Source organism: Ambystoma mexicanum, chromosome 12 (genome assembly GCF_040938575.1).
Source record: "Ambystoma mexicanum isolate Mex_15411 chromosome 12, UKY_AmexF1_1, whole genome shotgun sequence".
Taxonomy (NCBI): domain Eukaryota; kingdom Metazoa; phylum Chordata; class Amphibia; order Caudata; family Ambystomatidae; genus Ambystoma; species Ambystoma mexicanum.
The window spans coordinates 1,072,392,158-1,072,416,284 of NC_090936.1; the positions used below are offsets into that span (position 1 = coordinate 1,072,392,158).

Sequence of the window (24,127 nt, forward strand, 5' to 3'; positions counted from 1 at the left end):
CCCCCCTCCCTTACAGCCTTCACCCCCATCCCCTCCGCCGAGGGACGAGATAGGGATGGAGACGGCAACAACGGGGTCTGATGGTGGCAACGACGGGATGGATCTCCCGTCGCCTCCCGCCCAGGCTCCCCACCCCCCGAAAAAATTGGCTCCTTTCACGCCATGATCGCCAGGGCCTTGGAACTTTTCCAGCTGTGCTCCGAGGAACAAAACAAAAAAGGATTTCTTTACCAACGACAGAAAGCCAAGAGGAAAACCGGACACTCAGTCCCGCTGTTGTACGACATATGGGACGAAGGGCTGTCCCTTTTGAAGAACCCGTCCATGGCCCCTGCGAAGAGACCGGTATGAGAAGAAGTACCAGATCCCGTAGTCTGTGGCAAGCCAAGAAGAAGGCGGCAGGGGCGACGGCTTCATCCTCCACTTCCACGCCGGACAGCGGGGGAGAGAAGCTAGACGCCATTGGACGTAGTCATCTCGTCGGCAGCGACGACCATCAAGGCGGCCAAAGCCCTCGCGATCGTGGCCCACTATGATAGGGAGCTGTGGTTCAAGATCGCCCCTATCCTGGACTTTCTCCCAGACGGCAAGAGGGTGGAAGCTCTGGAAATCCTACAAGAAGGCGAGGTGGCATCGGATCACGGTAGCTACGGACATCGCTGAAACCGGATTTTGTCAGATGGGAAACTGGGTTTGCCTGCGCCGACGCGGTTGGCTCGGGGCCACCGACTTCTGTCAGGACATGCAGACCAGGATACTGGACTTTTCGATGGAAACAACCTGTTCGGAAAAGCGGTGGACAAGTCACTGCAGGCCATCAAGGCGGACACTAAGACGGCCCGGGCCTTGGGCACTCTCCATCAGCGATAGCCGTCCTTTCGGACCTCCGGAGGCAAATCTCAAGGTGCCTCCAAAGGATTAGGTGGCAGTTCATCGTTGTACCGCCAAGCTGTCCGTTCCTCATCACAGGAGGCTTACAGAGGACGCAGCAAGGCCGGTGGATACTGTCGTCATCGCCAAGGAGACCAGGGTGGCAAGGCCTCGGTGAAACAGGACTGAACCGCCCGTGGCGTCAGGGCCCCCACCTTAATACTCCGGTGGGGGGCTGGCTGGCAAACTTCGGCGTGTGGGAGTGCATCTCCACCGACCGTTGGGTGCTGGATGCCCTGGCCCATGGGCACACTCTGGAGTTCCAAAGGAAGTGCCCCCGTTTCCCACCTGTGGCCAGGCAAGACAACCACATTCCACAGCTGCTTCTGGAGGAGGTGCGAGCCATGCTGAGAAAGGGTGCGATGGAACTCGTCCCAAAGAGGCTCCGGAGTATACTCTCAGTAGTTCCTCGTCCGAAAGAAGACCAGCGGCTGGCGGCCCATCCTGGACCTTCGATGACTCAACAAATAAATCAAAGCCCATAAGTTCTGGATGGTTACCCTTCAGCATGTGCTGGGACAGCTGGAGGATGGCGACTTTCTATCGTCGCTGGACTGGGGGGGTGGGGGGAGTAAGCTTATTTCCACATCCCCATACACAGAGGACATCAAAGTTCCTACGTTTCGTGGTCCAAGGGCGGCACTACCAGTTCAAGGCCCTGCCCTTTGGGTTGAAGTCGGCTCCAAGGGTCTTTACCAAGTGCCTGGCATCGGTGGTGGCGCACCTGCAGGGGATGCACATATACCCCTACTTGTACGATTGGCTCATCCGAGCAAAGTCAAGAGAACTCGCCGTCGACCACACAGCGAAGACCATGCTCACGGAACTCGAATTCTCAATCAACTTTGCGAAGTCCGACTTGATACCGTTGCAGGACGCCCTGTTCCTGGGAGCCAGACTCTACACAGTGGCGCGGTTCCTTTCACCGTCGGAGGAAAGGATGAGGGCCATCCTGGGCAAGGTACAATGGCTGTTGACCATGGAAGTAGCCAGGATTAGGTCCATCAAGTCCCTGCTCGGCATGATGTCATCGTGCATCTACCTAGTGCGTCTGTGCAGGTTGCAGATGCGGCCACTGCAGGAGTTCCTCGACGCCAGTTGGATGCAAGTGGCGGGATGCTTTGAAGACAAGACCCCGCCCCCCCCACATCCCCTCAACGAGACCTTCCGTCAAATGATCTGGTGGTGGGGCACCACGCGCATCTCACGGCGGGCATGGAATTCAAGACCCCAGCGCACCAGGAAACGTTGACAACTGACTCCTTCCTGGAGGATTGGGGAGCGCACACCGGAGATATCCACGCAAGAGACCTTTGGACGTCCCTGCACATCCACGTCCTGGAGCTTCGGCCCGTGTTCTGGGCCCTCGGGTCTGTCCTTCTGTCCCTCAAGGGCAAAGTGGTACGGGTCTTCACCGACAGCACCACCACGATGTTCTACATCCAGAAACAGGGAGGCACCAGATCCCTAGCCCTATCCAAGGAAGTGCAGGATCTGTGGCATTGGGCCATTGCCCCGGGGATGTTCCTGGTACCTTTTCATCTGGCAGGAGTGAAAAACGCCATCGCTGACTCACTTGGCAGGGAGCTGCTCTCTTGCCACGAGTGGGAACTTCGGCAGGATCAAGTGGATCTCCTATTCTGATGGTGGGGCAATCCCCAGATAGTTCTGTTCACGACGAACACCAAGTGCCGGAGGTTCGCCAGCAGGGTTCCCTGGTTTCGGATGGGCGATGCATTCTCCTTCCCCTGGGACGGCCTGTTCCTCTATGCGTTCCCATTGTTGCCGTTGCTTCTGCGACTCCTCAGTCAACTCAGATGGTCCCGGTGCAGGATGATCCTCGTTGCACCGGCGTGGCCCAGACAGATATGGTTCCCGGACCTTCTGGACATGTCAGTGTCTTCCCCCTCACCCCCCAGTCAAACTGCATACGGACGCGGATCTGCTCGCCAGGGAGGAGGCGCCATCCTACATCATGACCCGGGATCGCTGAACCTGCAGGCCTGGCTCAACCCTCTACGGATCACGCCCCCCCCACCCCCCCCCCCCAAGTACTGCCGTACTTGCTGTCACTGGCAAAGGCGGGGCTGGCACATGCCTCCATCAAAATCCATCTGGTGGCTATCTCCTGCTACACCAGAACTCTGGGGCGGACGTCGCTGTGGTCGGAGTTCATGAAAGGACTGTTCCGCTCGTTCCCGCTGGTGAAGGCTCCGGCCCCGGCGTGGGAACTCAATGTGGTGCTGACCAGGCTCATGGGTCCGCCATTCTAGCCCCTGCATTCGGCACCACTGAAGTTCCTATCGTGGAAGACAGCTTTTCTTGTTGCCATCACCTCTGCACTGTTAGGGAGAATTCTCTGTTTAGGCTGAATTTCCTAACCTAGTGAGTCCCCCAGCAGCTTTGCTGGATTTTTGGGGTTTATTTTTTTTCTCCTGCCAAGAGTGAGACTCTTTTACCCTCACTCTTGGGCATGATTTGAGTGTGTTTCTTTGACTCTAGATGTGTTTAATGGGCTATAGGGTCTTTTACTCCATAGGGCTTCATGTGTTTTTGTGATGTGTGTTACACAGCACCCTCAGTGCAGTAACACAGGAGTGTCATAGTGACTCCCCATTATAGACTCCATACCCTGGGACTGACTACTGTCTCCCAGGGCATGTAAAGTCACCATTGACTTTACTAGTCTTAAATTCTGAACAGAACCAGCACAAACCATCATATTGTGGACGTACTGGCTGGGGCAATTCAATTGCCCCGGGGTCTGTTAGTCGAGGGGGCACGTCTCCGTCCCCCCTGATCGAGTTTTGGCTGGTGGCAGTGGAGACTACTTTTTATATTCAACCGCGAATATTTCTCTATGGGATTTTCCCATTGTTCGAGGCTACTATCTTTATTTAATTACGATAGCCTCGAATATACCGCCGGTTTATTTCATTAATATTAATTCTCCGGTTGGTATTTTTTGCCAAAACTCGGTTCTAAAATGGCGTTTGTGTTCTCTTCTGTGACTCCAACCCACGTCGAGCCCTTTGTTCCACTGTTTGGCGGGCTTCTCCACAGAAGACCTCCAAAGTGGTGCCACTCTGTCTGGGGTACTTAGGAGGGGTGGAGGGGGATTTAGGCACCCTGGACTGAGTTGCCTATGCAACTCAAGTCGCACTCCGTCCTGATTGGCTCAAGTGGTGAGCTGGCCGCTCACCACTTAACATGTTTGAGTGACAGCTAGGCTGAGTGAATGGGGGTTTTCTGCATAAAAGCAGGGCTTTGGGGACTGGAACTTCAGAAGTCGCCACAGGACCTAAGAATCCGACGAGGGAGAAGCTGAGCTGACCTGCCACGACGACACCACTGGTGGAGCCCTGCTGGACCGTCTCATCACTTTTCTCAACGACAGAGGAGATCTCCCGCCGGAGAGGAGTCTTCCTTTGACTGGTGGGGATAACCAGTTTCACCGTCTTTTCGCTTTCCCGACGTATCTCGAGGCTGCCTTGCCTGTGCCAAGCACCCCGGCAACCGGGATACCACGTTTTACCACGACCGATAATTAAAGGGTAATACCTTTAACGGGAAAACTCTGTGGCTGGTTTCTTCCCTGGCAGTGCAACGACCTTCATCTTTTCTGCAAGTCGAGATCTTCTCTTCCCCTGGACGACGACGAGACATGCACCCGCTGCCAGGAACAACTGCCCCCGCTGGAGGATCCTTCCCACTTAAGGTACCGTGTCCCGCCCGGCTTCCCTTGCCACCGACTGTACGGGGTAGATTTAGCCCCCGGCTTTCGAACCTGGGTTAGCCTGGGACACCCTGGCTAAACTTTTCTGAGCCTCTCTAAACTCTTTTCGAACTCTCTGCAAGACTTTCTAAGCCTAGTGTAACTGTGAGATCTTGGGCGCATTTGTGCTCTGCTCTCTCTAAGAGTGGGCCCAGCCTATGGACTTTGGCTCACAAGTGACTTTTGCTCTACTGCCTTGCTAATAGAGTTCTTAAACCTTAGAGTGGTGTACCTTCCCATATTCTGTCTTTTTCCCTCCCTTCTTCATAAACTTATTGGACTGCCATCTATAGTTAAGCGCTCACCTCTGTATGGAAATAAGTGGGGTTAACTAAGACTTCTCTGATAAGGAACAAGGGTTGTATATATTATAATAGTAACTGTGTTTAGAGTGTTTTACCATAAGAGTGCTGGAGTGTTTCAAACAGTGTTTTTTTAATAAATAATTATATACTTTGATACCAAAGCTCTGATCAGTGTTTGCTTGTTTTGTTGTATCTGAGTGCCTATTGTGTATACTTATGCAAACTCTTCTTGAGGGAAGTCTGACTGCTCAGCCACAGCTACCAGGTAAATCTGGGTGGTACAGACTGCTACGAAGTGGGTTTACTGCTAACACCTGTAGTCCTAAATCTTTTGCAGTGTTCCCAAAGGGAACTGCACAGGTTTCTGCCTAACGCGCACGATGAGTGGGAGAGATCCAGGCCCTCTCCTGTAAGCCTCCATATCTTACATTCCACGATACGAGGGTAGTGCTGACGACGCACCCCTCTTTCATGCCCAAGGTGCTGTCGGTGTAACGCTCACCTGGCTCCCACGGAGGCGCTGGTCTGGTCTGGGTTGCTGTGGCCTCTTCAAGCGTGATGCGCAGAATTCGGACCACCGATTGTACAGGACCCCCAAATCTTGCTTGTCTGGCCCGTAGGAATATCCTTCTGCAGATGAGAAAGGGGATTAACTGTCTGCTGAATAATGTGCTTGCTCCCACCTTTCCCCCCTTAGTTCTCCTCTGACTTCCTCCAAAACCCCCGGTTTAAGCTCACCTTATGGTTTGGAAGGATGAACTCTCCATCCTGCTTCTGGTGCAGGGGCGCGTGTTCGTCCAGTTACTTCACTGGTTTTCAGAATGGCACTGGCAAATCCACTTGACTTTACTGAGCGATACGCCGTAAGTATGAAGATGCAAAAGTTCAAGTGTGAGCCTCCTTTTATGTTGTCTTTTTCTGTCCTTTATTTCAGGTGCAGAACAAAGGCGATGCGTTGAGGGGTTAAATTGCTGGGGTAAAATCAGGTGAGTCAGTGATGAGAGCGACCCCTCTAAATGTCTTTATAATTCCCCAGTAATGTCTTTTGTCCTTTCCCCATAGGGGCCGGGGTGCGGTACCTGCCAGAGATGTGGCGCCGACCCGAGATGTGGAATGGCTCACCAAGAATAGCTGGTAAGTAATATGGCTGAAAATCCGGCTTTCCTCTTGTGTTTCCTTGCTCACCTTTTGTCTCTTCTTCTCTCCCTTAGGTGCGGTGCAGAGATGTGGCGACCGGCACTCAGAGCCGCGATGGAGCCGGGCGGCGTCTCGGGAACAGGTGAGTGAAGCGCGGCGCTGCAGCGAGCAACGCAGTGCTTTTAAATGGAAGTCTTCCTTCAGGAATGCTGGCGTGAAGATTCCGGATGCAGGTAAGAAGGTTGAAATAGTTCTTGGTTTTCACCTTTCTCTTCTCTTATTCCCTTACAGGTGTTCCAGGTTCGAGGCGGGTGTGGCTGGAGTCCAGGTGCAGGAGCAGACACGGTGAGCGTTCAGCTGCTGGGATGCAGAACAACGCGAAGCACGTGTGGCTGTCCGGGTGTGGCTTAAATAGCCTTGGAGGAAGTTCCAGGTGAGTATTCTTCCACAGCCCCACCCAAGTAACAAAATAGTTCCTTCAGAAAAATAGTCCCTCCTAAGCCTCTTTTGGCTTGGTTCTTCATGCAGCATGGTCTGCATCAGGTGAGTGTGCAGCATGGTCTGCTTCAGGTAAGTGCACCAAACACTTCCCTTTATGAGCCTGGCGCCTATGGCGCCAGGACTGATGTCAAACATGAGCCTGGCGCCAACGCGCCAGGACAGAGTCCAAAGAGCCCCTATAAAGGGCCGCTGGGCTTTTACCCGGGGGCGTGATGCCTGCTCCCGGGGGTGCTGGGCCTGGCCTGGTGCTCCGGGGGTAGGCATCATGACAGTCGGACTTCATCTTAATGAGCCCTTGGTGTTACCTGTTTTCTTCCCGTCGCTGGCTGAGAGGACTTTGCACTCGCTGGATGTGGCTAGAGCACTGAAGTTCTATGTGGACCGCACAAAGAGTTTTTCGAAGACATCACAGCTGTTTGTGAACTTTGGCCCTGTTAACCCAGGGAAGACCCTCTCGAAGGCTTCCATTTCCACATGGCTCTCCGGCTGCATCACGCACTGTCACTGGTTGGCCAACCGACCGTTGCCTGGCCATCCGAGAGCCCATTGGACCAGAGCAATCGCTGCTACTACGGCGGTCCCGTCTGGTGTGCCCCTGCTGGGCATCTGCAGGGCTGCTACGTGGAGGTCGATGCACACCTTCATGAGATTCTACTGTGTCGACCGGGATTCCAGGGAGGGGTCCAGAGTCGGCCAGGCAGTGCTGTGCAACCTGTTTGAATATGAGCCTGGTGAGGAGGTAAGAGATGCTTAATGTTGAGTTGTTGAAATGCTTAATGTTGAGCATTACCACCTCGCGTGGTTGTGCATGTGTGTACTGCTATGTATTCTTGTATTCATGAGCATGTGAATCCATGCCAGACCCCATGCTGGAGAAGGAACAAGTTACTTACCTGTAACTGTTGTTCTCCAGAATGGGTCTGGCATGGATTCACATGCGAACCCTCCCTCCTACCCCTCTGCCGCTCTTCTCTTGGTCCTACTGCCACTTTACGTGCTACCAAATCTGAAGATGGCTGCCAGAGGAGGGGCTTAGGTAGAGGGCAGTCATTGGCTGGGGGCAGTATGACCCAGAGACCAGTGATTGGTGACTAGTGGAAAGACAGTTCAGAAACGAAACTGAAACTGATTTTTTTTCTTACCAAGTATTCCAAGCCTGACGATGGGGGAATATTCATGAGCATGTGAATCCATTCCAGACCAATGCTGGAGAACAGTTACAGGTAAGTAACATGTTCCTTAATTTACTTTTGCCTATGTACTTTTTCTACTGGCAGCCTGATTAGTTTGAGGCAGCTCAAACCCAGACATGAAGCGGGGTGCTGATTGCACTCACCGCCGCCTCCCAGTACAGGGGAGCTGTGCCGCACCACACCACACCACAGGATATGGTCGGTTAGCAGCTTGGACCCGGGTTGGTCCCGCTTTATCCTGATGTCCACTAGGTATACTTGCCACACTTGCAGCGCATCTGTACCCCACCCCCTGCAGCACCATAATGATGGTATGCCGACCGGCTGTCTCGCTCACACGCTAGTACTCGCAGCGACCAGTAGTCCGCAGGGCACTGCTGGTTAGAGGATTAGAGGAGAGGAGCAAGAGGCGTCGGAAGGCGTCAAGCCGCACAGCTCACAACATCAACACAGAGAGTGTGACTAGGGAGTCTGTGAACACTCTAATGATCCCAAGCCTCAGCGCAGGATATTTAAAGAGCTTAAGGGAGATCAGCTGGGTAGCAGGAGAGGAGGTCGGAGAAGGAAAAGCAACTTCCTTGAGCGGAGAGAGAGCGATGTGGCACGAGAATCGCTGGAGAACCAAAGTGAAAGTAGCAGAAGGCGAGGCTGTTGGAAGGCAGAGGTCGGGGGTGAGCTGCGAGGAAGAAGCAGTCACCAGCTGGAGGGCTTACCCCGGGAAGCCAAACCCGCTGATAGCATGCCAACTGGGGGAGAAAAGCCACGGAACGCTGCCGCACTGCTGCAGCGCGACGCCCTGAGGGATAGCAAGACTGGCTGTCTGGGACCACGCAGAAGGGATATGAAAGACATCCGGTGGGTCTGCCCGAGGAAAGGGGGCCCGGACAGTAGTAAGAGGGTGATTTTGTTCACATGTGCTATATATTTATGAAACCTTTGAGCAGGGAATGTAAGAAAGGCAATTGTGAATGCCAAACCAAGTACTTGTGAATACCAAATGAACTGAAGGACATTGAAAGCACTTTTTGAATGCCACCCAGAGCAAAGGCAAGTTGTGAGCACTCGTGAGTGGAGTGAAAGAAAGATGATATGTGTAGCAGATGCCAAGGGATATGTTGTTTGAGGCCCAAACGGGGGCAAAAATAAAGGGATTACCAAGAAGGGTATGAGATGAGAAACCAAGTAGGGGGCAAAACTAAGAGTTCAAGGAACTGCAGGTTAAGAGAAAACCTGTATTGGCAAGAGCCTGAGGAATACAGGAAAGGGGTAGCAAAGCACACGGTGGCCCAGCAAGCCACGAAACAGTGTTGGAAGAGTTTGACATTGATGAAAGAACCAAGCTTCACTGTCAAAGGAATGCAGTGGCCAATTGTTGATGGAAAGCAGTCAAGAAGCGGCATCAGTTAGTGATCTGTAATGGGTGGTCTGTGTGGTCCGACAACTGCACCTAGACTGAGTGCCACCCTTATGGAAAATCTAAGGAAAGTATCCATAAAGAACCTTGTGTTTTACAACAGCCGCTTGTATGATTAGAACATTAAGAAATTGAACTATCTGTGTAAACCAGTGAGCGTCTTTACAAAAAAATTAAAATGAAACCAAATGTTATGGGGCATGGTTTGCAATAAAAGGGATGGATGCTGTCCTGCCGCAGATGATGAAATCCTAATACTTGGATTCCAGTGTCGGTGTGGTTAGTTCAGTAGATATTTAATAGCGGCAGGATTGACGGGACCTACACCAACACAGCAGACATGTCGCGATCATGCTTACGCACACATCACTTTTTGTATATAGTTTTCAAATGCATTGCAGTCAGAGTATAGCAAATTAATTTGAGTTCAGTGAGGTGACTTTTCACAGTTCCCATTTATAACAATAGTGTTCTTGTATGAAAGAAGCCCATTCAGAGCTCACCCAGCATTCTACCCACAGTATCTAAATGACATTAGTGCAACATTCCGATCCCTATTCCAATTAAACCTGCAATCCTTTATCAGAGCTCTTTGTGAAGCCTGGTCAACTTGCACCTGGCTGGCAACGTGTGCAGAGTTGCATAAACAAAGGCTTCAGTTTCTGTTAGCAAGCGTGTGGATAGATCCTTGCCCCTGCCTGCAAAAACGAAAATCCATTTCGTTAGCAGGCATACATATTTTAAGATGCAGTCCTCTAATTATAAAAGGACGGTGAAGGATCATACGGTCTGGCCTTCTTAAAAGCAGTACTGAATGTTAATCATTTCTTTTTTCTCATTAGTTTTCACTTACCCATGCATTGCAACTTCACATTATCTTGACTCCTCAGTTCATCCTACTTCATTTTTTCTTCCACACCCTTATTTGAGAATGTTTCATTCACTCATGATGTTCTGGATGCTGTTTTCTGAATACCCTCAGGCTTCTCTGTAGTGCCAATCTGAATGTGTCTGCCAGTGCTTCCTGCATAACCTCCAGCATATGTCCTGGAGTGCTTCATGATTGAACTTCAGAATGTAAACTCTCTTGAAATATCTGAACGATTGAAATGTCTGACTTGTATGCCTGTGACTTTGTGGAGTTGCTCATTGTGAATGCATGCAGTGGTGTCGCCAGGATTCTGATAGGCTAGTTTTTTTCCACTTTTGGAGGGCAAAAACCACCATTTCTTTCCAGATAGTTAATACAACACGTTTAACAATGATCATAAAAAGGCCATGCTGCTGTCCTTTCATAAGGATTGTAAACTGATCTCTGGTATGGCTAAGGGACATGCAGTTTGCAGTTTTATTATAAACCTTTTTGTGGTTCAGGCGAAAAGATCTGCTTGAAACGCTGCATAGGTTAAGTAACCCTCTTGCTGCCTTCTATTCTAAACTTTCATACAATCATATTGGATAGTTAATACACTGATGAATTACATCTAATATTTATTTGTTAGCACATTTTACAGTTTCGGGCACAGGAAGAGAAATTTATTTGCCAAAAAATATACAATATTTAGTCCAATGCCAAAGTCAAAATTGGAGCTTACATCCCGAGGTTTCGGTGTTGGCCTCCCTCCACTAGAACACATTTATGCACAAATCAAGTTAGAAATGTTCTCTGCCACCATGTACTAAAAAAATGCTTTGTACAGAGTAACTGCATGCAGTTCTAAATCTGGCATATTTTGTTTCTTTAAAGCTGTCTGATAATGTGATTGGCCGTATGAGGGAACCATCACCACCAGCTGCAAAGCCCCAACCACCATCACCGCCGCCTACAGCACAGCAGCCTAATTCTAGTGACCGTGGGACATTTGCTGGTCGTGCAGGTATAGTTTTTCTCCTCCTCTATAGCTCTGCAGAGGATGTTATTTCTATTGCATTGCAGATTAATACTAAGAGGAAGTAGGGGCATTATTGAAGTTTCTTTGAGTTAAGCTTTTACACACAAGGTTGCTGCAAAAACTGTATTTTTCTATACTAGAGTTAAGTCCTGCTTTGAAGTCCGAGTATCATCAAAAGCTCTCCTTGAAAAAGATATTTTTTTTTTATTTGACCTCTTCACTTCATTTGGGGGTTAGGCTGGATTGTGTGTTTTTTTTTCAAATAGTTTTTCCTGTCTTTTGTAATGCAGGTTGTGGGATGTTTTGAGTTTTATATAACCCTTTGTATTTAATAAGCATTCAGCTTCTGTATTTTCCTCTAGTTCGTGATCGGTTCCATGACCAATTTTCAGGTCCATTATTTGAAGTCACTCATTCGTATGCAACTACAATACAGCATTTATTTTTGAAAAATGGTCTATTCTGGAAGGCAAAGTCGGAAGCATGAGGGGGCTTTCCCACTTTTTATAATCTTTAGGATTAGGGAGTGTGACAAATTGAGGGTATTCATCTCTTCTCCCCTGGGTGGAGGGCTCCACCTTTTGAGGCTAAGGAGCTGAACCCGTTCTGCAAGTGGGACCGGACTGGGAGAGACTTCCCCCTTTGGGGACAAGGACTCCCGTTCCTGTGAAGAACTCCCTAGACCAACCACCATCATAGCATATATCAAACCTGAAGAGCATTATAAGATCCAGAGATGTGGCCGAAGACCAAATTAAAATACCTCATTATGTACAAGGATCTGTCTTTCTAAGGAGAGACTTGCATATAACTGAGACGAGTAGACTGAAGACAGAGAGCACGCTGAGCAGAGGGGAAGCACTGGGGGAGAGTAGAGTGTAAGCAGGCGACGCCACTTGACAATGTGATGTCTGGCGGGGGCAGAGCCAAAGAGCTGCGGACCTCATAACTTTCAGAGAAGTCCTGAACACCAGATGGAAACGCTGGAGGCCCTACGTTTCTGAGCAGAGGGACGTGGAGAAGAGAATCCTAATCCCGGTGGTGGCGTGGCCATGTCAACTTTGTATTGGGCCGTTTGCCCATCGAACAGCACTGAAACCACCCAGCCAATTAGTCGACGAGACGCCCTGCTACCCGCAACGGGAGAAGATCGGGGCACCGACGTTATCTATAAGCACAAAATCCAGAGTGGAGGAGAAGAACCCAAGCGAGCGCCGAGCCAGATGGCGTTCCCCTACAGATAAAGAGATCGGGAGAACTGGGATGCTGCTGGAGCATAGTTGGGGAGCGAGAGAACTCCGTCCCAGTGAAGTTAACAAGAAATTGAATATAAAGTAATTTAAGGGTAACTGTTTTAATGCGATTTTAAAGAGAATAACGAATAAGCCTGAAAGAGAAGACATTAAGAATTGGGCACAAATACCTTGGGAAGAGGGGAAAGTACCCCATGGTTTGAGAAGTGAACAGTGGAGCAAACCTGAGAGAATTCTATAAACATAAATATAAAGTGAAATCAAATGAACTAAATAGTAGAGATAATCCAACTGAGCGGCCCCAGGATAAGAGAGGGTTGGAGGCTACGGCCTCGGTTACAAGAATCAGAAAGGCATACATGCTTAGATCAAAGTAGAAGAAAGAGTGCTAAAAAGGAGTGTCAAAAAACAGTCCCTAAAGAGGAGATGAAACCCAAGTGCATTGTGAGAGTTGCATGAATTTATCCAGAAGGTGGCATGAGACTATTTAAAGATATCATACCGGAACCCTGGATCTGGTGGACCTGGCTACTCGAAACTCTCAGAACTTGGCACTGCTAGCCCTCGACACCACTAAGGCGTTCGACCAGGTAGACTGGACCTTTATGAACCTCCCCCTAGAGGCCTTTGGCTTAGGAATGGAGTTCCGCAACATAGTCATGGCAAACTACAGATCCCCGAAGACCCTTCTGAGAATTAATGCAACCTCCCTCCCCCCCCCATCCCTCTAACCAGTGGAACGAGGCAGGGATGCCCACTCTCTCAACTCTTGCCCTGGTCATGGAACCCTTCACCCAAAGAATTAGACTGAATGACTCTATTAGGGGGCTCCGGGCTGGACCCTCCCAGCACAAGGTGGCCCTATATGCAGATGACGTCCTATTTACTATCTCACAGCCCATACTTTCTCTCAAACACGCTCTTGCCGAGATAGAGGACTATGGGAGAGTCACTGGCTTCTCCATTAACTTTGGCAAATCTACAGCTCTCGCAATAGGCCCGCCTCCATCAGAGAGGGCGACTCTAGCCCCGCTTTGTCCCATCCAATGGAAAACTACTCTAGCCCCGCTTTGTCCCATCCAATGGAAAAATAGGGGATTGCCCTAAATAGGGCAATCCCCTATTTGGGGGTCCAAATTCCGGCAAACCCAAGGGAGATCTACCGCATAAACTTCCCCCCTCTCTTCAAGGAACTGGCAGATGACCTGAAACGATGGAAACTGCAGGAAATCTCACTAATGGGCCGGATCACGGCCTGTAAGGTGAATCTTCACCCCAAATTTCTATATGCTTGCGCCTCACTCCCGGTGCCCATCCCCCCTCCGGCTCTCCAGGAACTCCAAAGGAATATGCTGCGCTTTATCTGGTGGGGGGAAAAGCCCAGAATCCCTCTGAGAGCAATGTTGGGGAACGCCAGGCTGGGCGGTCTAGGGGTGCCCGACCTACAGGGCTATCTGATGGCAGCACAACTGGCAATCACCCAAGCATGGTGAATATCCTCTGACCACCCTAGATGGGTGGAACTTGAGCAGTCCCGCCTGGCCCTCCCTCTACGCTTCCTCCTGCACATACCGCCTTCTATGCGACAGACTGAGAAGCTACTGCTGGCTACCAGACACATAGTGGACACCTGGGATAAAGCGCTAAAGAAAAAAGCCCCTCCTCACCAATTTTCCTCAACTCAACTTTTTCGCCGGGCATGAACCCATGGAACTTTAAGAACTGGATTGCGGAGGGTCTGGAATCACTGGGGCAACTATATGATGGAGGGGAACCGCGCACATTCATACAATGCAAGGAGACTTTTCACCTGCAGGAGACTGATAGGTTTTCCTATATACAACTTCGCCACTGGTGCTCCCACCCGCAGACTCGCCTTGCAGCAGTCCGCCCACCTACAGCGCTGGAACTAACCCTCATGGACCTTCCGGCCCGAGGTAAGATTTCGGCCCTATATAAACGCTTTCAGGGGAACTTCCTCACATCCAAAACTCGCGCCATGTCACAGTGGGAGGCGGACCTAGGCCATCCTATAGAGGACCAGACCTGGACAGACATTTGGTCCCGGGCACACTCTTCCTCAGCTTGCGTTACCAACAGAGAGTGCGCTTACAAAATACTACTGCGCTGGTACTATTCCCCCCTGAGGCTCCACCATATGAACAACTCTCTAGACCCGGTGTGCTGGAGACAGTGTGGACACCCAGGGTCCTTTCTTCATATGTGGTGGACATGCCCACAGGCCCGCAAGTTTTGGAAACAACGCTTGAATACTATTGAGGACATTACCCAAACGACGCTCCCCCTAGAGCCTGAACCCAACCTGCTGGGCACCCCAATCCCAGGGATATACCCGAGATCAGGGCCCAAAGCCAAGATTCTGGCCCAATGCCTTCTAGCAGGTAGAATAACAATTGCCCGCTCGTGGAAAACCAGGGAGGGACCTCTCCGGCCCCTATGGTGGATCAAAATGTGGGATATCCTCATCGCAGAAAAGGTGATGGCGGCGAAGGCACAGACTCTTGTTTTCAGAATGTGTGGAGCCCTTTTCTTAACTATGATCGGAAATTCCCGGCCCTCACATATAAACCCCAGCAAGCTAAGCAGTTTCTGGATAACAGTGACACCTCCGAGAGAGGGTGCGATACATGGGGGGGATGGGGAGGGAAGTGCCAGCCTCCGAGATTGTGACTAGGGTGGACATGCAGGATCGAGAGGGAGGGGGATAGTAGGTTTTTGATGTGTTCAGAGGGGCCTGAAAGGCCACGGTAATGTATTTGTTTCCTGCCTTGTTCAAAAATAAACATATTTTAAAAAAAAAAAAAGCTATCATACTAAAGAGAACACCAGGGAGTAAGGAAGAGATATTGCCATGGGAGAGAACCAGGAGAGGGGAGATATTCCCTATATCTAATTTAAGTTAGTTAAGATAGTGGTAGGGCCAGTTAGAACTAGTTTTGGACCGTGGACACATTCTTTTGGGACTTACTGACAATCATCTTTTCATTATTTACATAGGCAATACACCTCTAGCAATAGGGAAAGATGGGCCTTATTATTATTTTAATAAACACTAGCAAAGATGTCCCTCAAGTGTCCGCCTACTTCTGACCTGCCACCGAAGCCACCATGAAAAAAGGGAATCTCCTTTTCACTCTCTGATTCTTTACACACAATACTGAGATGCCTGCTTTCTGTGCACAAAAAGTGAAACCCTGCCGAAACCTCTTAAACATTTGGCACTGTAGATTCCTTTGTGCTTTTGGCCAAATAAACCCCTTAAGGCCATAGGAACCAAATGCTGGAAATAGATGAATGGGTGTGGTTGCAACCAATTGCGTTACTCACCTCAAAATCTTTGCACTCGCCATTTGTGAGGCAATTTCGTTGATGGCCACATCTGCCTTTTGCACGCTTTAATCAATTTGGTCACTAGGACATTTCGAAATAGTTACTTTATCTGCACGCCCACCTAAGGGTGAAAAATCCACCTATCCTGCCATAAACGTCTAACTGATTTGGCCACCCTGTTAGGTTGGGCTAAGATCCTGCAGAAAGGACTTAAGTGGAAGCAGGCGGCACCAGGAACATGCACAGCAAGAGTACGAATGGGGGGAGCTGGTGCGACCTGCTTGTGGCTCCATTTTTCACAACAATCTGTAGCTCCTGCTTACGTCTTGCTGTTTCCCAGATTGTTTCAAACTTGCTGTGGAATTTCATCAGGTAGAAGATCTGAACACTGCGATCCACTATGCCACGTAGTTGAGCAAAGTAGTTCCTGAATCGCTTAGTGGTAACTCCAGTATTGGTATGTATAAACACATCCACGCAAATGCTGTTAAGAGATATTGAGGCGAGGTAAGAGTGTCAGGCTCTATCCTCTTTGTCTCCTCTTTGGGAACTTTTTGTCTCCCAACATCCTCGTAATGTTAAAGTTGCTTGTGTTGGTTAAAATAACTACAGTTACATAGTGGCGTAACTTCACAGGATCAACTGAGCCTGATGGAAGAGTGCACGGCATATGCACAGGGATGAGTGGGGAGCATTGGAGCTTTGCAGCTCTGTGTTATAATTTGATTTAAGCGGGAGCTCAGGATCCCCTAGGTGTCAGCACCCGCTCCGATCATGGGTGTGTGTTGCCAAGCTAATTTAATTTTGCTTTAGAGCATGCACTGCTGATTATTAATGGCGCTAACAAGGATATAAAATGATGATTTGTAAGAGGCTAGGATTTGCTGGAGGTAAAAACCATGGCAAAAAAATTGGGTAAACCCATGGCAATACTGTCTGGCAGTACGGGTGGCAGTTTGCCAGAACAGTTTTGAACCTCTGCCATATTTACTTCCTAAACCCTTGCCCAGTGGATGGGAAGTTATCTCCACAACCTGGGGTAAAGTCCAGGGGCATATGGAAGAGATTGGTATGAAGTGAGTTACTTCAGGCGTTCGTGATCCCTATTCGGATTGCCACAATGTGTCTATCAGAAGAAATGTGCCTGAGGTTCCCTGATAATGGCATTCGTAAAGTTATAGCTCAACAGAGAACAAATTAAAACCTACTCTGTCAAAAATTGCAGTCCATTCCAGTCAAAGTATAGAGGAGCAGCCGAATGCCTCTGCGGGAAGTCCCGCCCCTCTCCCACCTGTATGTTGGAGGCCTGAGATTGAGCCATGTTTGACACTAGCAGCTGTGACCATTCCGCAGTGAATCTTTGAGAAAAGGTATCCACTAAGAAAAACATATCAGATGTACTCCCGAAGAGATAATCTGATGGAGGAAATCCCGAAGGAATATGAAAAGAGCAAGAACAGGAGCTGTTGATGTCACAAGAGATGAGCCTGACTCACTGAGAAGGCTGGCTGAAGAAGAGAATGTAGGGACCTTATAGAAACTGATGACTAGATAAAAGAATCAAGTAAACTTTCATATGTAAGGAGAAGATTGCACATGTGAAGAGCACTACAGAAAATATGCAAGTCGTTCAGTAACTGTACAGATGCAGTAACGCAAGTAGACTAAATGATAATAGAAGCTGGCTATATGTAGTGAATCGACTGCAGGCGGAGCCACCATTATATAGAAACTGGACATTGGTGTCCTACAATTAGTAAGCTTAAACCCATGGAGAGAGAGGAGCGGAGAGCTGTGTCGCAGCAAAGAATTAACCAAGATCATGGATGGGGCTGTCTGGCCTGGTGTCAATGCTGAAGTAGCCAAGACTGGTTATCTATTCTTGAAGGCAGTGAATATGCGATGCTGAGTCATCCCTTGTTGAGGTGCAAAGAAAGAACACCATGAGTGCCAAGTTTTTTTTCATTTAAGACAATTAAATGCTGAAAAATAGACTAGATCGTGGCGTCCTGTCACGTGAGCCAAAGATGAAAATGGAAGCGGGCAAGGAGTTCCAGAATAACGATGGTGCCTGCTCGCACTCCTTTATATTCCCAGAGGCAAGGATACTTTGCAAGGCCAAGTTCAAAGACCATCTTCATTGCAGGAGGCATGGGTGATGAGAGACTTTGGGCTAATTGGGTGGGGAGTTAGTCAAGTCCACCTCTTGGCACCTGGGGTATGAACGTATGTGCTGCTAAGTGAGCATAATGTTCCAGAGCATGCCAACCAATTTTAGAGGGCCGTATAATGAAGGGTCTTATAGATTAAGTGCCAATGATGTACCGTGTACAACAATGATGAAGATGACTTGCACTAGAGGTGGGCACAAGATGTCCACCTGACAGTAGATGTCCAATCACAGCCCAACCCCTTCTTGAAAGTATACTTAGATGGTCCCTTTGAGTGTACTGCAACCCCTGTAGGTTTCTCTTATTTGCCACGTAGTGTGATGTCATGTATGACAAATTCTTACTATGTCATTTTTTGTATGATGCGCTTAGAGCTTGTGCGCCGTCCTTTGTAACTCCGTTTTAAACAATTGATATAGAAACAGAAAACCTTTGCCATCTTCCTGAGTTGGTTCTGTTATTTGTTGTAAGAGTTACTCTGCTTCCCATCCACTGCATGACATGCTACCCAAAGGGCCTTACGTTCTAAAGGGTTTTAGATCAAGAATCTGAAGTGCTTAGCAAAACCTAGCTGACCCTATATATATATGGGGCAAGCAGAATGACAAAGTAAAACTAGGACAGACATATCCCACTTCCTCCTTTTTTATACCAACAACCATAAATCACCTTATGAGACTGCTAGTGGTGGCAAAAAGCCACTGAGCAACATTGCAATAGGAAGTAGCCCAGGAGCAGTGCCAGGGAGACTGGGCCAGGAATGGGCACTTGAAGAAATCCACAACCGGAAAGGTCTGAAGCGGATTGCCACCCAAGCAAAAACACATTACATCAAGGAATATTGATCTACTGAAACAGAATACCCTATCCCTCACACTTTTGATGTTTCCACAATACTACCTTTCATGAACAGCACATATTGTATAGAATGTATGGTTGAATCAGAGTCCTAAACCATTAAAGGAGTGCACAGCTAAACATATGAGATCAGCATGAGGGTGGAATCCCCTAAAGCATGGACATTGGAGAAGGGAGTGCTACTCGTTAAAGCTATTTCAAAACCCTGCGGGTGATTCGTTCATCAACCCGTAAAGGAAAGTCCCATGATGTAACCAGGAGGAACACTGGGGCTAGTGGAAACAGATTATGTAGACAAAGTGATGGGTTCAATCTGCATAAAGATACAAATTGGCAGGATTATTTTTTAAGCGAATAATAGGAGGATTAGTGGCTCCTAAGAAAGTTAAAATAGAATGCCCATGGGCTTCCTGTCAAGACAGAAGTGAAACAGTTGGGAGTGACAGCAGGTGGAGTGGGGTATGGGTTAGCCTGAATGAATGGTTTTAAATTGAGATTTAAGATAAAAGCAGCTGCAGCGTGTCAGGCATCACCAAGTAAGCAGTAACTACGCCTGGAGAATCCAGAGCCAGTACAGAGTGTACCGCAAATATAACTTCTATAGGAGAAGCAAACTTAAACTTTTTGCATATTATGTTCTTTTATGCTTAAATATGTACTACTCAAAGATAATGTCATAAGTATGTTTGTAAAGCACCAGTTGGCCTGGGGATCCAAAGGTAACTCCTGGTAGCTGTTGGTTTCAATCTAACCAGCTCTCCTAGCCTAGAAGCAGAAGCTAAATGGCTCCCAGCAATTTTGAATCCTGCGCCTGTATGAGATGCATCCTGGAGATCAGTTTGTCACGAATCCCGATTCAATCTGAACATGCCAAAATGTCAGGATCACTGGATGGATTTATCAGTCATGAAATTGATCATTTCAGTCAAGGTTCCTGCAAGAGGTGCCCCAAGCAAATCGAGAAACGCTTTTTACGTTCTAGGTCATGGTTGAGTCCAGAAGTGGAGCCCTTTGCAAACTTACTAATATTAGTGGGACAAAAGGAATGAAAACTTGAGTTGGAAGAGTTGAGAAAGGGAGCAAAGATTAAATTAGGAAACCACCAAGCCGCTTGGTGTTAATTCCCAAATCGTGTGGCGCACTGGTTTGGGGTAGTGAGGGATTAATACTTTGTAAGCTTGCGCTGTATCATCAAGAAACCCAGTAGGGGCTTAAGAATAAATACTGATGAAACCCCACATTTGGAAATAAAAAAGTGGTGAACTAAGCTAAAGCAATGCACCCCTTCATACCACAAGACTGTTATGCAATTGCCCAGAAGACGTCTAATGGCTCAAGGACCCATTGAATATAGTTCTAACACACATAAATCAAAGGAACTAGGATTAAAAAGTGGTGCACTAATAAAAAAGGCATAGCATTGCTAGCACCAGCCACAATTAAAATAGTTACATTCTGTAAATTACAGGGACGTTCAAGCACAGACGATTGTTTGATTATTGGTTGCTGGAAATCCTCAATGATGGTATATTTGAGCAATGTCACACATTGGCATCCGTATGCGACTTGTAAAATACAAGTTGCATTCCTCTACCACCTGATTAATCAAACGGAGCCAGTAACATCAAAGAAATATAATGGTAACACAGTGAGTAAAACTGTTTTCCAAGATTTCTCCATGGAGAGGCACCTGCTGAAAGCATTGCATGGATAAACCAGTCAAAGTCCTCACCAATAATGGACACGACAGGTAGAAGATAACTGTCATAGAATAGCTGCTCCAGAAGAGAACATGGGGAGGAAGTTTGAAGAGGGACGGGGGGGGGGGGAATCTATAGTAAGCCCTGCCCAGGGGTTTGAATCTCCAAATGCGGAGAAACTGAGGATGTTTGGGAGGGAAAGAAGAATGGTTAATGCAAAGTCTCTGTGCTACCCATGGAATTTCAGTTGGCCAGAACCTGAGGCTAGCCAAGCAGGGCCTGACAATGTGGCAGGTCAAAAGGTAGATGAAGAACAACAATTAAGGAAGGGTAAAATGATATTGAGACAACTTCCAGGAGATGATTTCCCAGAGTGAAGCAAGAAGAATGGTTCTGCACAAGAAAAGGGCAAATGGAGGCAATCTCAATCTGGAGTTGAGCCAAATGACGAGGAACTTAAAATGTAATTATGGGTTAAAGGCCAAGTTTGGAGTTATACCTTTCGTTGGAGAATATCAAATCCTATTCTTACAGTAGACGTGAGCAGAAGAACCATGGGACCCTACTGGATAAGAAAGTTCTATCATGATTGCCAAGGAAATGAAGAAAGTTAGAAGAGCAGGTTTATCACAGCTGAGCAGCTGCACTGATAAATAACCTAATTGAAAACATATATGAATCTGATCATCTTTAAACAAAGTGCAAAAAACTATATATGTGGAATGTCTACCTCCTGCCTGTAAAATTAGCTGCATTAAATCTGATAACCTCTTTGAGTGATGCTGCTTTGAAACAGAAAACGAGCAGAAATGACAGGAACTCTTGTAGTGTCTGTGTTGACTTCAGTGCTAGAATTGAAGAATGGGATTGGGATGAGAAAAGCTATCTGATAAAGAGAAGTGTGCTAAATTCCATTATTGAACACTTAAAGATGGAAAAGAGTAGAAATCGACACCAATGATGTGCAACTATGAACTTGTATATGCCTCTTACTTGGAAAAATGCCAGGAAGCATTGCAACATTTCCATGGGAGAAAATCAGAATTAGTTTAGATGTTAGAGGGAATGAGGTTGATCACTTTGAGGTCAAGCAAGAATAGAGTGACCAAGTCTTACTGTAGTGTGGAATCTGACATTTTGCAATATAGCTAACATCGACATTATGGAGCGGCTTGAATAATATCGGATAAAGATCGAGGGACACATAGATTGAGACGGACATTAGAGAAGGTTTGTTATAATGGATCCAAGAAGTAATAGGAAAAATCTTATGGTGATATATATATATATTTATGGATGGCAGAATCTGTGGTATAGTTTGACTTTGAGTACAAAGGGCTAAAAACTAAGCTACAGCTGACGGTGAAAGGAGGCGCAACTAAGGATGAAGGGAGCACCTGCAGGATTCAGTATAACGAGTTGATTAGGCAGCAAAATTCACATTTTAAAAGGAGGAATTGGAGAGAATGTATCAAAGCAGCAAATGATAAAAACAGCAAGACATTTTGACAGTATCCAAGGCAATAGACCTATTACAAATAAATATTGGTGCAAAAATGTCAAAGGCTGAATGGCTGGACCACGTAGGGATAATCTTTCAGGACCTGGGTTTAATGCCTATTTAAGTAATCTTAAACATAGCCACAGCCCTGGTCTTCACGGATCCCAGTGACTGTCTAATTAGCTATGTTCTAACTGAAGGCTATGGGTGACCTGACAGAAAAAAACACCTGGGTTTAACATGTTTGCACCATAATGCTTTGATGAATTGGTTGGCTTGTCTCTTAGAGGCTGCCTTTTAAAATTATTTAGAGCGAAGAACAATGCTCTTTCGATCACAAAAGAACGTACAATAGATAAGAAATCAGATTTGATGGGCAGCAGTGAGCTTACAATGGGGTACGTTTGAGGGACATTCTGTCCAGATTGTGGAGGGGAGTAAATGGAACAGTCACCAGGGACAATAAAAGTACAATATAAGTGGACATGCATAGATTAAGGACAACCAACATTTGAAGTTAAGTGCAGGTAGGTTGTACGGCCAGCTGTGCTCGGGATGTGACCATGATGGTTGAAGTGCTAGAGTGGAGGAGGGGTAAGTGGGGGACAGAGTCAGGTTAGAGGTGAGGGTAATTCTTTTTACATGGAAGGCAGACCGGACGTAGGTTAAGAGGGTTACTTTAAGGTGAGGAGGTAAGCTTTTAGTTTGGTTATGAACAAATCCGTGTGCACTGTTTCTCGAATGTCCGGGGAAAGACTACCATGCAAGTCGAGCAAGAAGAGCGTGCACGGAAGCGAGAGTAAGCACGGGGAGGGCGATGAGTCACAAGGGTAGTTGAGGCAGAGCAGAGAGTACGCAAAGGCTTGTGGAGTTTGGTAGAGGAGGTTCGATATGGTGGTGCCATACCGTGGATACATTTGTGAACCAGGAGAAGAAATTTAAGTCTGTTTTTTTGCGATCGGCCAACCTGGCTGGTGGCGGTACGAGAAAATAGGTGTGATGTGAGGGAGTTCAAAGAGTCCTGGTAGTGAAGTTAATGTTCTTGTCGAGAGGACATAAGGCATAGTTGGGGAACCCAAAGAGGATGCTGGCACAGATGTCCAGTTTAGAGAAGGCAAGAGTGGTTAAGAGATGCTTGGAGGTGTTGAAAAGATGGAGGTGCCTGATTTTCCTAATATTTAGGAGGTTGAGGCAAACTGCTGGATCTCCAGCCAGGAGGAATAAAGTCATAGCAAAGTATATCTGAACTTTAAATAAAATATTTAAAAAAAAAGTAAGGTGATTGAGCAGAGGAAACATCAAAAAAGCCATCACCTTTGCCTAAATTGCAAGAGAAATTGGTGATCAGAAGTGGGTTCAATGTATGGGATGCATAGGTCTTGGCTATCGTCGGAGGATTATACGTGGGGGGGCCTCCAGCTTCTCTGGGGGCAGAGGTCTGCTTTATACCAAATCAACACAAGATTTCCATGGTGGTTGGCCAAATATCACTGCACTGTGTTTTCTCCCATCCCTCCCAGGAACCTTCCAAAAACAAATCTGAAAATGAAAGCCTTCAAAAACTGCCATAAGAGTAAGCATTTGATGAGAGCTGCATTACGCCCTGGTTAAACCTCTCTATTAGAAATATAACTCTACAAGCTAGAGTTGGGGGGCAGTAAATTGATATACCATAAATATACAAAGATGCAGACTGAAGGACCAGCCACAACTTAAAAGGGGCAATTCTGACAGACTTGAGCAAATGTTGGAAAAGTGAAGCCATACATCTGAGTAAAAGAATGAGACCAAGAGACCTAAATAAGAACTGTCTACACCACAAGATGAAAACATTGAAGGGGAGCGCAACCGTTGTATAGATGTTCTACAAATTCCAGTGGCATCTTTTGCATTTAAAACTGTTGTGCCTGGCCAATGAAATTGACATTTTTGGAAAACTAGAGAAAAGGGGACAGAAGTCCTCTGACAGGTGAAGGGTGGGGGGTAGGTGAGGTCTGCTGGTGCTCTGGGATACCAGTTTTTTGAGGCAGTACATGGTCTCTGAAGTAAAGAATCTGCACTCTTTGGCGGGTCAGGAGGAAGACGTGGACGCTCTGAGGACATGTCTATTGGTTTTTTATTAAATACTAGTTCTAATGCCTATCTC

General features: G+C 47.6%; 1 protein-coding gene across 1 annotated transcript in view; it reads left to right on the forward strand.

The window, feature by feature from the left end:
* Positions 1-24,127, forward strand: part of CHCHD3 (coiled-coil-helix-coiled-coil-helix domain containing 3) — a 1,467,811-nt gene that overhangs the window by 62,863 nt on the left and 1,380,821 nt on the right. The window contains exon 2 of the mRNA XM_069629626.1: positions 11,003-11,132. Within this exon, the coding sequence (XP_069485727.1) occupies positions 11,003-11,132 (130 nt within the window). The remainder of the gene's footprint in view (positions 1-11,002; positions 11,133-24,127) is intronic.